Here is a 15,479-nt window from a genome sequence, read left to right as displayed (position 1 = left end):
AGTCGACTGCGAATCTGACAGCGAATGCGATTATGCAGCCACTTGCTACAACGGTCAATGCGTGAATCCTTGCATCCTAGACAATAAATGCGCCATCAATGCAGAATGTTACGGTAAAAATCATAGGTCAGCCTGTCGTTGCGGTCCCGGCTACTATGGTAATCCTCAAATTCATTGTGAGAGGGTCGAGTGTAACACGAATTACGATTGCCCCTACAATTTGGCTTGTGACGATGGTCGCTGCGTGAATCCTTGCGCCGAGAATTCACCCTGCGCGCAGAATGCCGTTTGTTACGTCCAGGATCACGTGGCGTCCTGTCGTTGTCCCGAAAATATTCCTCTGGGAAATCCATTCTCCTATTGCAATCGACGTCCCGCGGACGAGATCGAAGAGCCAGAGTGTAGAGTCGATATCGATTGTTCGGACAAATTGGTATGCATCCGAGAGAAATGCATCGATCCTTGCCCAGTCATCAAACCGTGCTTGGAGAACGCTCGTTGCGACGTTCTCGATACTGTGCCTGTAAGGACCATGATTTGCACGTGTCCGGAGGGATGGATCACTGACGTTGACGGTGTATGCCGACCAAGTAAGTAGAGCTTCAAGAATGATAAATTATTCGCGAATCAATCAGTTAAAACATTTAAAATATACTATATAATTTTTTATGAAAATCCATAATAAATTATCTCAATTCCGCACAGTACAACTGACGGTCGTTGGGACGTGCACGACGAACGACGATTGCAGTGATCGTGAGGCTTGCGTCAATAGGCAGTGTCGCGACCCTTGCAACTGCGGCACCAACGCTGTCTGCTACGTGAGGAATCACAAGCCGATCTGCTCGTGCGAGCAAGGCTACCAGGGTAATCCCGAGATCGCGTGTCAGTCGGTCGAGTGTCGTCATGACAGCCAGTGTACACTCGACAAAGCCTGCGTGAATAACAACTGCGTGAATCCGTGCTTAATCGCGGATCAACCATGCACAGGCATCGACAGTGAATGCTTCCCGAATAATCATGTAGCTGATTGCCGCTGTCGCAAAGGCTATTATGGCAATCCGTTGGATCGTTGCCGTGTCATCGGCTGCTACAGCAATGGCGACTGTCCAGGCGATCACTCCTGCATTAACATGCAGTGCATTGATCCTTGCGTGCATGACAATCCGTGCTCGTCCCGCGCGGAATGCAGAGTCCTCAATCACTTGCCGATATGTCGTTGCCCACCCCGCTTCACCGGTAACCCGTACATCAACTGCCAACCGGAAGTCAGGCCCGAATGTAGGGAAGACAGCGACTGTCCGGACAAACTCGCCTGTCTCGGCAACAAGTGTCAGAATCCGTGTCTGATCATACATCCGTGCACGGAACCGTCTGAATGTCGGGTTTTGCCGACATATCCGATACGCACCATGGTGTGCGTGTGCCCCAGCGGATATGTCAGCAGCGGAAGCGGTACTTGTCAGGCTACCAAGCCGATCCTTAAGATCGAATGCACCAAGGACGATGACTGTCCAACGGAGAGATCCTGCATCAACGCGGTGTGCCGAGATCCTTGCGCGTGCGGACCTAACGCGGTTTGCAAAGTCATCAATCACAAACCGTTATGTTCGTGCACGTTGGGATACGATGGAAATCCGGATATTGCCTGCACAAAAGGTAATTTTTTTTTTACATCGATAAGATTCGAGAAGAACTTATGTATTGATACTTATTGTATAATATGCTTCCGATCTTCAGTTGCAGGATGTAGAACGGATGGCGATTGTGGCGGTTCGCACGCGTGTGTCCAGCGCAATTGCGTGCCGGCATGTTCGCCATCCTCCTGCGGTAAGAACGCGATATGTCATGGTATAAATCACAAAGCCATCTGCGAGTGTCCGCCTGGTTTCGGCGGCAATCCGAGGGACTCTTGCGTGCTGCTAGGATGCAGAAGCAATTCGGACTGTCCGACCAACAGAGCCTGCATCAACAATCGTTGTGAAAATCCTTGCGCACAGAATCCATGCATCGGCAACATGGACTGTAACGTTTACAATCACGTTGTAGAATGCGCGTGTCCACCTGGCTACGTCGGCGATGTTAAATCAGGATGTACTAAAGGTAAAGAAAAGAAAGTCTTATTTTTTTTATAGATAGATTTCATAGACAAAAGATTTTGATTTTAATCTCTCGCTCCTTTTTATCAGTCAAAGAAAAATGCAAAGCGGATAATGAATGCCCGTCTCAGACCGCGTGCTTCAACGGACAATGCATCAATCCATGTATCAAAATCAAACCCTGCGGCATTAATGCCGAATGTAAAGTCTTGGACACCAGCCCAATTAGGACCATGATATGCGAATGTCTTCCAGGATACCGCGGAAATGCAGTTGTCCGCTGTGATCCATTGTGTAATTATTAAAAATTACTAAAAACATACATGTGTTACATTGATGAACTAATATTCAAAACGTTTAGAGACATTAATTTCGTATCATTCTAGTGAAAGCATGTCCGAGAGGTCAGGTTCGCGATGAATACGACAATTGCGTCTGCCCGCTTGGATTTGGTAAGGATGAACACGACGAGTGCATACCTTGTCGCAAACAGTCCAATATGGTAATAAACGAAGAAGGCTATTGCGTATGCGACCTAGAAAAGGGTTTCATCATAAACGAATACGGTCACTGCGTGTGTCCAACCCAATACGGATATAGAATAGATGCCAGTGGATACTGCAGACAGAGTAAGAATTCATTTAGATTCTTCATATTCTAATATTCATCAAGATTTGTTTTCTACATCATCTATGATTAATATATATTACAATCAATTTCAGTTCAAATTATAGAGTGCACTCATAACGATGATTGCGCCGATGACAGATACTGCGATAAAACCACTCGAACCTGCCAAGATCCCTGTAAGAAACAACAATGTGGTGTACACGCACTTTGCAACGCCACTAGACATCAAGCTATCTGCATCTGCGTCAATGGTTACTTGGGCAATCCGTATACACAATGCTGTACGTAAAGAATTTATGAAAAAAATACACGTGGTTCTCGATTATTAATCTACAAAACTATTTACAATATTTTTGTGGATTATATACAAATATGTTTTTTGATATTTATTTTGCCAAACATCGCATAAATAATGACAAATTAGTAATAATGTTCATCTAAAAAATTATTTTAACGCGCATTTTTTCTTTTTTAGATGATAGAAAGGACGGCCGAACAGACTTCCCTAGGCCGGAAATGGATGTGAGCTGTCTGTCGGATGGAGTACAAGTCGTAATACATCTGCAAGATCAAGATTTCGACGGTGTATTGTATGTTAAAGGACGCAGCAAAGACGAGCAGTGTAGACGAGTTGTTTCGATACCAGCCGAGACTGAACATAAGACGGAAACGTTCAAAGTTGCATTTGGCAATTGCGGACTTATACACGTGAATGTTAGTTGAACAGCATTGTATCATAATTATTTGTTGCATAAACAAATGCTTACTATAATCTTTATATTCATCTTCTAGGGACAAGCTAGCTTCGTACTCGTCATTCAGAAACATCCCAAGTTGATGACCTACAAAGCACAGGCCTATCATATCAAATGTATATATCAGACTGGAGAGCAAAACGTTACCCTCGGTTTCAACGTGTCCATGTTGACGACTGCTGGAACAATCGCTAACACTGGTCCACCACCTGTATGTATAATGAAAATAGTCGCGCAGAACGGAAATGAAATTAATTCGGCTGAGATTGGAGACAATCTGATGCTCCAAGTGGAAGTTCAACCTTCAAGTAAGTATTGAACTTTATTTTTAATAATATATGTAACTTTTATATTTATTATTACATTCACGAATATTTTTTATTCTTGCTATTTGATAAAATACGAATATAAATGTGGCAATATTGCAGCTATTTATGGTGGATTTGCGCGAAATTGCGTCGCTAAAACTATGGAGGATAATTTGGAGAACGAATACATTGTAACGGATGAGAATGGCTGCGCGACGGATCCTACGATATTCGGCGAGTGGGAACAAAATCCTGATACTCAATCACTAATGGCTAGTTTTAATGCATTCAAGTTTCCCAGTAGCGATAATATAAGATTCCAGTGCAATATACGCGTGTGTTTTGGACGTTGTCAGCCTGTAAGTATTTGCACTTTGTGAGTATATGTATTTGCACCTTGTGAGATAATTTAATGGCAATCATTTCAAGTGTGCGAATTAAAAGACATCCAAAATATCCAAATAATGAAAAAGCCATCTCTTCCATTCAATTTAGGTAAACTGTCGCGGCTACAATGCCTTTGGCCGTCGCCGTAGAGACGTTTCCGAAAGCAACGATACGTCTCTAAGTGTGTCTGATGGGTTTGAAGGTCAACTTCGTGAAGAGATAACTATTCAATCAAATTTAATATTCACTCTGGAAAGGAGAGAGGAGAGGTATACAGCAGATCCAGCTGAAGGTAATGCGCATAACATGTAGAGAAGTTATAACGATCAGTACATGAGCATTAGAATACAGTAATAGTTATTTTCTTTTTTTGCAATCTTTTTCAGCTCCTTCAGCACAAAGAGTGGAAGATATCTGTGTTTCTATGGTCGGCTTTATCATAGCGTTGATAATTACGGCGCTTTTGGCACTGGTTGCCGTAGCTATCGCTGTGTCATGCTGGCTTATGGCGTATCGACGTCAGCCAAAGACTGCTGGACCACTGCCACACCCACCAGAGTTCCCAAATCCTCTGTTCACTACTGAATCTGTAGCTGAACCATCTCCTGATTATCACTTATCATAAGAAAAAAGTCCCTTAGAATTAATATTTTATATAAATAATATAAATTTTATAATTCTCTTTCTTCTAATGGAATGCATCTCAGACCATTCGTCCTATTGGTCGGTTTTGTATTTCTACATACAACTCCTCCAATGACTATCATTCCATCTCTTTGTATTTTCTTTTTAAGGGTTCAAACACTGACAGATCACTGTTATATAGAATCATTTTATATACATACTATTTATGGTGATGGTTTGCTTTCATTATCTACTTGCAATTTAAAAAAATGTAAGACTCCTTTTTTCTTCTTCATATATCTTTCCTCTGTATTATTCTCTCTAGTCCGTGGAGGATTTGTTAAATGTAATGCTGCGAATTTAATTCCTGTGTAAAGTCAATTAGTCTAATATAGCTTTCTTATCGCGAAAATAGGTATAATTGTACATTTTATCTAATAAAAGCTAACGAAATATTTTTAAAAATTTTTATACTTTTATTTCCACCTTTTATTATACATATATTTGTTGTATAACAAATATATGACAAATGCAATATTTCATGTAAATGTGATGTTGAATTTATTTTATAATGATTATTTGCATTTGTAACGCATAAGAAGTATCCTAATGATCATTAGCTATACATTTTACAGTAAATCCATATTATTATGCACATATATATTATTATGTATTAGATAAAAAGAGTATGTGATATTAACATTTACATAACTTACGAAACAATATGTTTTGTACAATTTATCAAAAAATATAATATTATGCAAATATTTTCACATAAAACAAATGTGAAATTGATTATCTGATATTTTCGCGCATAAATATAATAAATATCACTTGGCAAACATATCTGTAATACATCATCGACCAAAGAGCAGTCAAAATTTATTTTTTGTTGAGTATTATCCTTTAATGACCGCAATTGGTCGAAGTTTAATGCATTTCTTGGAAATTCCAGCTGCGTGACAGGTATTAACAACGTCTGTTACATTTTTATAGGATTCTGGCGCTTCTTCCATGACCAATTTCGGTGAAGCAACTCGAATCGATATGCCTAACTCTTCTAATTTTTCCAGAACTTGCTTATAATCCAAATTTCTACGTGATTTTGCTCTTGAGAGAGCACGACCCTGTATATATATATATTTCTTTTTATATAAGAACATTTTTTTTCATATATATTATTATTTTACATATATTATTATTATTATATATGCATATTTGTAAAATTAAAATTAGACTAATAAAAATAACATATCAAAAATTGATATAATTTGTGTGTACTTACAGCACCATGACAAGTTGATCCAAACGTTTCTTTCATACCCTGTTCTGTACCAGTCAGAACATAACTGCAGGTCCCCATAGTACCACCAATTAAAACTGGTTGGCCTGTTAATTGATAATCCACAGGTATCAAAGGATGATGCGGTGGAAATGCTCTTGTTGATCCCTTCAAGTAAAATATTTCTTTGTCAAGTATATAACAAACAAGTATTGTATTATGTTTTAATAATTCATATTATTGTTCACATTATTGTCACATCAAAATTTAATCATTATTCAATTGTAACTGTATAAATATTTACCTTTCTATGAACTAAAAGTGTTTTTTGTTTTCCATCAACCATGTGCTCTTCTATTTTGGCAATATTGTGAGAAACATCATAAATAACATGCATATCTAAGTCATCAGGAGATGAATTGAATTGTTTTGCAAATGCCTGTTAGAAACATACTGTATATTGTATTTTGTGATTCTTTGTTAAATAATGTTTTTATATACATGTATATATCTTTTTAATACCTGTCGGGTAAGGAATGTCATAGAACTTCTGTTAACCCATGCAAAATTAGCAGCAGCTGCCATCGCTTTTAAGTAATCTTGGCCTTCTTGAGATTTAATGTGAGCACATGCAAGTTGCCTATCATTGGTTTCTATGTTATCACGCTTCATAGCCTTTTCCATTTGCACAAGTGCATCTGAAATGTTATTTTACTATGTATAAAATATAATATGATTTTTGTGATAGTTTCTAAATGTCTATGTATGTCTAGTATTTTATATAATATAAAACAAAAAATGTATAAACAATTTATATAACTAGAAACAGATTGATAGAAAAAAACCTGTAGCAACTTGATGGCCAAATCCTCTGCTTCCTGAGTGAATCATAACACAAATTTGTCCTTTCTCTTCAATACCCATTTTACATGCAGCCCACTTATCATATATTTCATCTACTACCTGAATCTCTGCATAATGATTTCCAGCTCCTAATGTACCTAACTAATATAAGATATAATTATTATATATATATATGTGTGTGTGTGTGTGTGTGTGTGTGTGTGTGTGTGAATACAAATTTATAAACAAAATCTTTTAAATATTTGTTAAATATATACTTGAGGAAGTCCACGTTTCTTAGCTCTCATCGATACTTTTGATGGATCAGCATTAAGCATTCGTCCATATTCTTCGCAGTGTTCCTTATCTTCAGCCCAAATGTATCCTAATAATATCAATATTTAAATAACATCAATATCAATATTTTGTTTAATATTATTTAATTCCATCATAATACTTTTTTGCTTACCTTCCCTCAAAGACCAATCCATTCCCATTTCTAATGCCTCTTCTAAATCTCGTGCGTTCATTGGTATAATTCCTTTGGACCCAACACCAACTGGAATGTGATCAAACATACTTTGTGCAAGTTGTTCCTAAAACAAAATATTTTATATTATTACATACAGTATATATTGCACCATTTTATAATGCACAAAGTAAAAATAAATTACAACAAATTAAAAGTATCAGATTTACTTTTATTGGTAGGACGTCGCTTTCAAATAAATTTGTTCGCAATAGACGAACACCACAATTTATATCAAAACCAACACCTCCAGGTGATACAATTGACTTTGGATCATCCATGTCAAATGCTGCCATGTTACCTAAAAAAAATGCAATAATATTAATTCACATTATCATTTGGTTATTTTACTCATTATTGATAAGTGACAATTAAGTGTGAATTACTTTAAATTATGAGTGTTTAAATGTAAAATATAATACTCTACCAATAGCAAAGCCATATCCAGAATGTACATCTGGTAATCCAATGGATCTCCATACAATACCAGGCAGAGCTGCAACATTAGCAATCTGTTTCATCCCAGGAAGAAAACCTCCAATTGCACCTGGCCGACATGCATTGCGCAACTCCTCAAACATTAAACGTTCCAATGTATGGTTCACGTAAAACACTCCTTCAACCTTGAATTATAATTTGTTCATATGAGAGAAAATAAATATAAATATAATAAGCATTAAGATTAAATATTGATATCTATATCTGTCAAGCTGTCAATGTGTAGTCATGTTTTATATTATATCCAATAAGAAAAAAAGATTACATGCATATTAGGTTGGAAGCCTTTTTTGATTCTCCAACAATGTTCATTTATCTTTTCCAAGTATTTAAGTTCCTCTTGATACTGCCTCACAACCATCTTTCTGTAAATAAGATATAAATATTCTATATAAGTAATATATTTTAAATATGATGACATACACAAAGATATGGCAACCTATTGAAAAGTAATAATATACGCATAGATCAGATAGATAAAATATAATTACATATGTTAGATATTAAAATTGTTATATATTGATTAATTAAAAATTATATCATTAATATAAAGAAAAAATGTTGAATTATTTTAAATCTTTAGCTATGCTTAAAATGCAAAAAACCGTGCCTCTTTATGTAAAGAAAATATTTTATGCATAGAAAAAAATAGCTTTACTTTGACAATATATATTGATACTTACAATTAATAATTTTTTCGAGACAAAAACAGATCTGTTTTTCCGATAAATCGGAATAAATTGCGTGCAATATGTTGCAACAAAGGTTGCAACCAAGTGAACCAAGAACCAAGTTAATATGGTAAAGCAGTTTGAGCTAGAGGCAACAGCTGATTGTAAGACGTTATCTAGCGTTGATACAAATTATAGTGGATCCCTCTATAAAATTAGTTTAGCTTGATCTAGGTTAGGTCAAAATTGATAAAAATGGCATCTCAAGCTGCGACCGTTGTTCGCCAAGTGAAACCAGTTTTATCTATTAACAGAGAAGATGCACGTCGAAAAATGTTGAAATTGTATAAAGCATGGATTCGTCAGGTGCCAACTATGTGTACGTAATTTGTTATGTACTTATATATATTGTAAACTTTTGCTTCTTTATCGTATAGTTAACCTATATGATATGTATATAGAATATGGATATTTATATTTAAATAACTTCAGTATTCATTTATCTTAATAATAGTAATTATAATATCCGTTTCATTATATATAACATTAGGCTGCTACTTTACATTGCAACTTGCCATCTCTTTTTGTTAATTATTTTTATAACTTCCTATTAAATTCTCTTTTACTCTATTGATATTTGATTCTAGAATTCTACATTCCTATATGCTCATTTTTCTTTTTTCATAGTGCTAAGCTATGATATTCCCAAGAGTGAAAGAGAGTGTAAGCAAAAGATACGTGAAGAGTTCAAACGTCATGCTCATGTGAATGACTTAAGGATTATAGATCATCTTATTATAAGGGTAAAAAAATCAAATATGAGAATCTTTATACATAGATGTTAACTAATGTAATTTATATATTACACTAATTATTTATATGCAATAATTACAATATATATATTATACTAAAAGCAAGATCCTCTTTTATAACTTTGTTATACATTTAAAAAATTTAATCAAATATTCTCTCAACATGATATTAAAAATTGTTACTTTTGTACACTAATAATTAAATTTCATATTTATCACATTAAATATAAAGAGTTATACATCTCAACAGGGTCAAATGGAACTACAAGAAGTAGCTAATGTTTGGAAACCTAAAGGAGGACTTATGTATTATTGGAAGGAAACATGGGAAAAAAAACCAACTGATTTCATGTCAAAATTTCTTAGTGGTCAAGATTAATTTACTCTGCCATTAATTCGTAAAATGCATCTTTGACTGCATTATAGAAATATGTGATTGCAATAAAACTTATGTATATATAATATGTAAATATATAAGAATTTCATCTCTGATTCAGGATAGCCATTTTATGTTGTAATTATTTATAAAATAAAAGTAAATAACATATAAATTATATTGGAAAATTGTCAATAACTTGAGAAGTTGAATCTTTAATTGACTTATATAGAAGGTAATAATTCTTTTAATTTACATTTTATTTTTACATTGATATATTATTTTTTTAGTTATATACATTTGACAACATGATATATTACTAAGCACCTTAGGTATAATCTAGTTTACTTCTCACAGCCATACGGACAATTTACTTCCTTCAATGGACAAGTATAGACTTATATATACTATAGATATACATATATATACTAATATATGTATTATATATACACGTCTCTCTTACATATTCATGCTCCATATTTGATTATGCGCGCGTATATATACAGTCGACATTGGAACTGAGAAACTTTTCATTTATTAGGTAATCTACAAATTTTTTACATAATTTTAATAACTTAATAATATTTTAATAATTATTATCTTTTTGTCTTATTTTATATATATTTTTTTCTTTCATATAAAATTGTAGAAATTACCTATGAAACAAAAAGTCTCTTTTAACTTTCTGGCATCGATTATATGCGATGCCATCCTAATTCCTTTTTTGTATTATTAAACGAAATGAATCGTTGGATGATCTAATGTCCATGGTGTACACTTTAGTCATGATTTTTATAAAACAGTTTATCATTTTCGTTACAAAATTCAAATTAAAAATCTTAATAAAGAAAAAATAACAGGAGATCCTGTGAATCATGTAAAAGTTCTTTTTTGCATCGCCCCGACGCACTCGTTTTAGTACACATAAATTATAAAATATCTAGATATTAAAAATATACAATCCGTATGTCGGTAACTTTCATATACATAAATTGCACATATCTAAGCTAAAAAAAGAAAAAAAGAAGATGGCAACAATAAATCATGCTTATGACTCATAAACGTAATATGCTTCACATATGCATCTGGTAGCGCACAGTTTTTGCACATGATTTTTTTTATTCTTTGCTACCGAGTTTGTCGAATGTTTGTCGTACTTAAAAAAATATATTTGTCGAATGTATATACTAGACCACACTTTCGCGCTCGTTTTGCTTATCGTACCCTGGTATTATTCCTCTTCTTAAAGAATGATTGCTGTTTCGCAATCCGTTACCATTAAACATCTGTATGATGGTTGAAACAGGTGGAATTTCTAACAGTTTTCGTGCGGAAGACTTTTTATCAGGTACACTGTCCATACTAGATGCAGATACCACTTGATCCAGCGAACGCGAACGTTTCTCTCGTATTTCGCTCTTGCCTTCACTGTTGTCACCTAACAACGGATCTGCTTCATTCGACGAGTTATCGGTGTGAGGCATTATCACATTACCATTAGGATAATTATTGTTCAGCATTTTCTCTGAAATGTCCATTTTCGAATCAGTCCTTGTGCATTCATTCTCTTTCCAAAAATTTGACGATTCAAAACGTTTGTTATATATATCACTGGGAATCGGATCCAATGAGCGAGATTCGCGTATAACAGTTTGAGATGGATAGTCGCTTGACGATGAGGATGCGATCGTAGATAAAGCACGTGCATTTTTCCTATATTTCGGTCCCGCACTTATGAACAGATCGTCGAGCGATTTGATATTGAAATGTCTCTGCACACCTTCTTGGATTGAAATATTGTCCAGTGTGCTCTTCGATACACTTTCAGTTAGAGATAAGGGAGATTTCTCGAGTTTGCGAGTATGTAATGATCGCGGAACTGGACTAGATCCACCATACTGGGAAGACGAGTCATCAGCCGTTGGATATGGTATACTTGAATGCCTGCGACTTCCAGCACCTAATCCATCTAACAGTGAGGCGTATCGTGAATCCGGATTTAGTTTTGGGCTTCTTCGTGGTCTGCAGAACAGCGGTGGAAGATTTTCGTCTTCATTAAAGTTCTGGAGACATAAAAATTTAATTTTTTTCAAGAGAAAGGAAATGGACAATAAAAATAAATTTAAAATATATTTTTTTCTTAGCGATTTCGATGTACAAATATGAATTATTCAATTATTTAACATCAAAAAGTTTGCGTATTAGTCTTTAAGAACGTAAATAAGTAACAATATTACATCTTTATCATCCCTTTGCAGAAACATTTAATATAAAACTAAAATTAATTAAAATTTAATAAGTAAAGAAATGCTCTAATATATTGAATATAAAGATCCCTTCTGACTTTTTAATAAAATTCAAGAATTTAGAAAAGATCATCTCTATATTTATGAACTTTATTATATATACAATTTTATGCTTTTGTAACATGATCTCGTATGTACTTTGCAAAAATTATTTTCACAAACCTCTGTATTCTTTCTATGTGTCACAGTAGCCCCTGTGAGCCAATACGTCTTCACTGTTCCTTTTCCTTTCATTTCAACAAAGCCGCGTTCTTCTATCTGATAACCTCCGATCTTTTCTAATGCCTCTTTGCACTGCTTACTTATATGTATTCGTAATGGTTCTCCGGTAGATTCCATACGAGATGCAGTATTGACGGTGTCACCGAATAAACAATATCTGGGCATTGTCAAACCGACGACACCCGCTACCACAGGACCTATATTTTATATTCATGTTATTCATCGATCAATGTACCGACAAATGTATTATGCATATACTACATCCTTAATATCTCTTACCAGTATGAATGCCGATACGTAATTTGAGAGTTTCTTGAGGCCGATGAGGTATCGTGTGGTGTTTGACAGCATTAAGTAATTCCAACGACATTGATGCTACTTGTCCAGCATGTTGATCTCCATTTCTGATTGGAAGACCAGAAACCTGGATGATTGAAAAATATCGAACACTAAGAAATAATTTTGTTTCTCTTGTAATTAATTGATTAATTTTAAGAATGTTACTTACGACCATGTAAGCATCCCCGATCGTTTCCACTTTATATACTTCGTAGCCTCTAATTATACGGTCGAACAATGTATACAGATCATTCAAGAAATTGACAACCTGTTAGTATGATTCAATTAAATAAGTAAAAATTATTTTTTGGTTTATTAATCATAAAATGGTATGTGTGAAAATTACCTGAAATGGCGTGCTTTCTGCTGACATCGCCGTGAAACCGACAATATCGCTGAAGTATATCGTAACCAAATCGAAGGCTTCCGGTTCTACTCCAATACCGTTTGTTAAACAATTCGCAACGGGCCTAAAATAAGTAATATTTTGTAAATGTACATATTTGCACGCATACTTTCTCTGCGGAAACTTTATAACTATGTTATGTAAATTTTAGTAATTAACATCAGTTTACTCACTTAGGTAACATTCTGTGAAGTAGATCCTCGGTTTTCTTTTTTTCGTCCAAAAGAAGTCCCGTACGCTCGGTGACTAGATCTTCAAGATTACTTGCATATTTCTCCATCATATTCATCATTTGGTCCATTATATTTCGATGCCATCCCGCTTTCATTTTCTTTAATCTAGTCCTTATCGTTTTAAAATCTGGTCTAAGTTCCGGACTTTCTGCCCAACAGTCCATAATAGTACCGATGACATAATCAGCGCAATTTGCTTTCGACTCGGAGAGTATATTTAAGTTAGGCCTAAACGGCGGTTCACCATCTTCCGGAAACTTTTTCACTCGATCTATGATTTCTGTTAGTCATTAAAAAATAGTTTTATTTATTTTTCATTGTGGCTTTAATTAAATAACGACCAAGAACTCGTTATATATATATATATATATATATATATATATATATATATATATATATATATATATATAAGATAATATATAAGATAAAGATATATATATATAAGATAAAGATATATAAAAAATAGTTTTATTTATTTTTCATTGTGGCTTTAATTAAATAACGACCAAGAACTCGTTATATATATATATATATATATAAGATAATATATAAGATAAAGATATATATATAAGATAAAGATATATATATATATATATATATATATATATATATATATATATATATATATCTTTATCTTTGTATTATTATGTTTACCTTTGGGTTCCAGATTTATATTTCCATACGGTCCCTTACGTCCGAGAATTTCGTATAAAATAATAGCAAAAGAATAAATATCTCCTTCTTGAGTGCCTCTAATCGAAGCATGTGGATTTCTTAGCAGCTCGGGCGCTTTCCAAAACAAGCCTGAAATGAATAGATATTTGGATAGATTAAAATAACACAAAATATACGATATTTAGCATGAAAATAAAAATATCTGCATACTTCGATAATACTGATGTTCACCGATGCTGTCAGATTCAGCACAATGACGCATATCATGAAGACCAAAATCGCAAACTTGAAGCACCCAACGTGAGGTTACGACACAATTGGAAGATTTTAAATTACCATGACAGACTAGCACAGATGACTCGTGAATATATAGCATACCCTATTTAATAGAATAATAGAAGATATTTGTAAAACTACTTTACAATACCATATTTTTCTTATGCTAAAAAAGACATACCTTAATGAGATCGTGAACTAATGATGCAATGAACATATCATCTAATTTTATATCTTCGTTTTCAATGATATCCTGAAAAAGTGTATATTTATATAAGCACATTCAAATATCTTATCAATCTTACTGTTTAAATTTTAGAAGAATGCACTTATATAAATATTTTAATAAATAATTATTAATTTAAATATAATATTTAAAGTAATATTTAAAATAATATTTAATTAATTTTAGAATGCATTTAAATATGATTTTGCGTATAATACATTGTACTATGAATAAAAATATAATATCACCGTGATTACGCTCTAACGTACATAAAGACTTCCTTTGGCACAATAGTCGGTAATTAACAATATCCTCATCGGTTCTACACACGCTCCGATGAAAGAGTTGAGATTACCATGTCTAATTTCACGGAGAACGCGCATCTCCTTCATAACGTCCCGTGAAATGTCCTTTTTCTTTGAGAATTTCAACTCCTTTATCCGCACCACTACACCGTGGTAATGCCCAGTTTGCGCAAACACTTGGCCGCCGCATCTCGATTCGTAGGACATTGCACTAACTAAACTTAACTGTAATCAAAAAATCAATTTACCGTTTACATTCATGCATTGAGAGTGCATTTATGTATGAATGAGTATTTCGCTAAGTCCATCTTAATGCGATAATCTGCTTACCTTACTAGGGGATGACATCATGTTATCGAGATGAGGATAACCGTGTATCTCACTCATATCAATTTTCCAAAGCAATCCCTCTATTTCCTGTTCTATTTTCCATCGTCGGTATATACTCATAGTGATTACTGTAGCGCAGAATAACGTGATGCCCAGCCCCGCGGCGGCGATGATACTACGGAGATGTGTTTCGTCTTTCGGACAATGTTCATTATGAAAACCGCAACCAGGTTCTGCTTCCGGCTTAGTTTTACTAGGCCACTCCATAGCGCCCCAAGGTTTGTACACCTATATCATGCAATTATATCGTATATATTCGACAAATCATCGTGGCAGGTTCAAATTTC

The 15,479-nt window shown here is 34.3% G+C and overlaps 4 protein-coding genes across 7 annotated transcripts in view; 2 read left to right on the top strand and 2 right to left on the bottom strand.

Moving 5' to 3' along the window:
• Dpy (fibrillin-like protein dumpy) overlaps positions 1-5,268 on the top strand; it is a 103,370-nt gene extending 98,102 nt beyond the window's left edge. Inside the window, exons 126-136 of the mRNA XM_083100332.1 lie at positions 3-590; positions 706-1,659; positions 1,741-2,103; positions 2,190-2,393; positions 2,486-2,728; positions 2,822-3,010; positions 3,205-3,443; positions 3,522-3,792; positions 3,913-4,151; positions 4,288-4,471; positions 4,566-5,268. Coding sequence (XP_082956458.1) covers positions 3-590; positions 706-1,659; positions 1,741-2,103; positions 2,190-2,393; positions 2,486-2,728; positions 2,822-3,010; positions 3,205-3,443; positions 3,522-3,792; positions 3,913-4,151; positions 4,288-4,471; positions 4,566-4,804 — 3,713 coding nt within the window. The 3' untranslated portion in view covers positions 4,805-5,268. The remainder of the gene's footprint in view (positions 1-2; positions 591-705; positions 1,660-1,740; positions 2,104-2,189; positions 2,394-2,485; positions 2,729-2,821; positions 3,011-3,204; positions 3,444-3,521; positions 3,793-3,912; positions 4,152-4,287; positions 4,472-4,565) is intronic.
• Positions 5,269-5,303: 35 nt separating this feature from the next.
• On the bottom strand, positions 5,304-8,794 carry Rtcb (RtcB RNA ligase). 3 transcript variants are annotated; one of them, XM_083100348.1, is made up of 11 exons: positions 8,566-8,633; positions 8,221-8,320; positions 7,885-8,080; positions 7,628-7,758; positions 7,398-7,524; positions 7,207-7,313; positions 6,931-7,090; positions 6,608-6,783; positions 6,390-6,524; positions 6,089-6,253; positions 5,304-5,930 (listed from the first exon to the last, which is right to left on the bottom strand). In XM_083100348.1, the coding sequence occupies exons 2-11, from the start codon at positions 8,314-8,316 to the stop codon at positions 5,703-5,705; spliced, it is 1,521 nt and encodes a 506-aa protein (XP_082956474.1). In that variant the 5' UTR covers positions 8,317-8,320; positions 8,566-8,633; the 3' UTR covers positions 5,304-5,702. The 3 variants fall into 3 exon arrangements, with proteins under 3 accessions (XP_082956474.1, XP_082956475.1, XP_082956473.1); XM_083100349.1 differs by lacking the exon at positions 8,566-8,633 and adding an exon at positions 8,447-8,465; XM_083100347.1 differs by lacking the exon at positions 8,566-8,633 and adding an exon at positions 8,639-8,794 and having other exon boundaries at positions 5,305-5,930.
• A 52-nt stretch (positions 8,795-8,846) lies between these two features.
• Positions 8,847-9,930, top strand: Nd-b14 (NADH dehydrogenase (ubiquinone) B14 subunit). The gene is made up of 3 exons (XM_083100365.1): positions 8,847-9,005; positions 9,314-9,429; positions 9,689-9,930. Exons 1-3 carry the CDS (start codon positions 8,882-8,884, stop codon positions 9,815-9,817), a joined length of 369 nt encoding a protein of 122 aa, XP_082956491.1. The 5' UTR covers positions 8,847-8,881; the 3' UTR covers positions 9,818-9,930.
• A 4-nt stretch (positions 9,931-9,934) lies between these two features.
• The window catches only part of LOC145972081 (receptor-type guanylate cyclase Gyc76C), a 69,038-nt gene continuing 63,493 nt past the window's right edge, over positions 9,935-15,479 (bottom strand). For both annotated transcript variants that reach the window (XM_083100333.1, XM_083100334.1), the window contains 11 exons: positions 15,133-15,420; positions 14,767-15,027; positions 14,453-14,524; positions 14,206-14,374; positions 13,975-14,124; positions 13,261-13,600; positions 13,028-13,151; positions 12,851-12,949; positions 12,622-12,766; positions 12,283-12,539; positions 9,935-11,877 (listed from right to left, as the gene is read on the bottom strand). In XM_083100333.1, coding sequence (XP_082956459.1) covers positions 11,002-11,877; positions 12,283-12,539; positions 12,622-12,766; positions 12,851-12,949; positions 13,028-13,151; positions 13,261-13,600; positions 13,975-14,124; positions 14,206-14,374; positions 14,453-14,524; positions 14,767-15,027; positions 15,133-15,420 — 2,781 coding nt within the window. In that variant the 3' untranslated portion in view covers positions 9,935-11,001. The remainder of the gene's footprint in view (positions 11,878-12,282; positions 12,540-12,621; positions 12,767-12,850; positions 12,950-13,027; positions 13,152-13,260; positions 13,601-13,974; positions 14,125-14,205; positions 14,375-14,452; positions 14,525-14,766; positions 15,028-15,132; positions 15,421-15,479) is intronic.

The sequence above is a fragment of the Camponotus vicinus genome, unplaced genomic scaffold (genome assembly GCF_025532165.1).
Source record: "Camponotus vicinus isolate PSW18456_S1 unplaced genomic scaffold, iyCamVici1.0 SCAF_5, whole genome shotgun sequence".
In the NCBI taxonomy this organism is placed as follows: Eukaryota; Metazoa; Arthropoda; class Insecta; order Hymenoptera; family Formicidae; genus Camponotus; species Camponotus vicinus.
This window is presented reverse-complemented; position numbering and strand designations above follow the sequence as displayed.

Bases quoted from the DNA above. Each gene is read 5' to 3' on its own strand.
- Rtcb (XM_083100347.1), bottom strand. From the start codon at position 8,316: ATGGTTGTGAGGCAGTATCAAGAGGAACTTAAATACTTGGAAAAGATA. The intron at 8,081-8,220 runs GTAATCTTTTTT...TTATAATTCAAG, and splicing joins GCTTCCAACCTAATATGCAT to GTTGAAGGAGTGTTTTACGT. The intron at 6,525-6,607 runs GTATTAAAAAGA...TGTTTCTAACAG, and splicing joins TGACATTCCTTACCCGACAG to GCATTTGCAAAACAATTCAA.
- Nd-b14 (XM_083100365.1), top strand. From the start codon at position 8,882: ATGGCATCTCAAGCTGCGACCGTTGTTCGCCAAGTGAAACCAGTTTTA. The intron at 9,006-9,313 runs GTACGTAATTTG...CTTTTTTCATAG, and splicing joins TCGTCAGGTGCCAACTATGT to TGCTAAGCTATGATATTCCC. The intron at 9,430-9,688 runs GTAAAAAAATCA...ACATCTCAACAG, and splicing joins TAGATCATCTTATTATAAGG to GGTCAAATGGAACTACAAGA.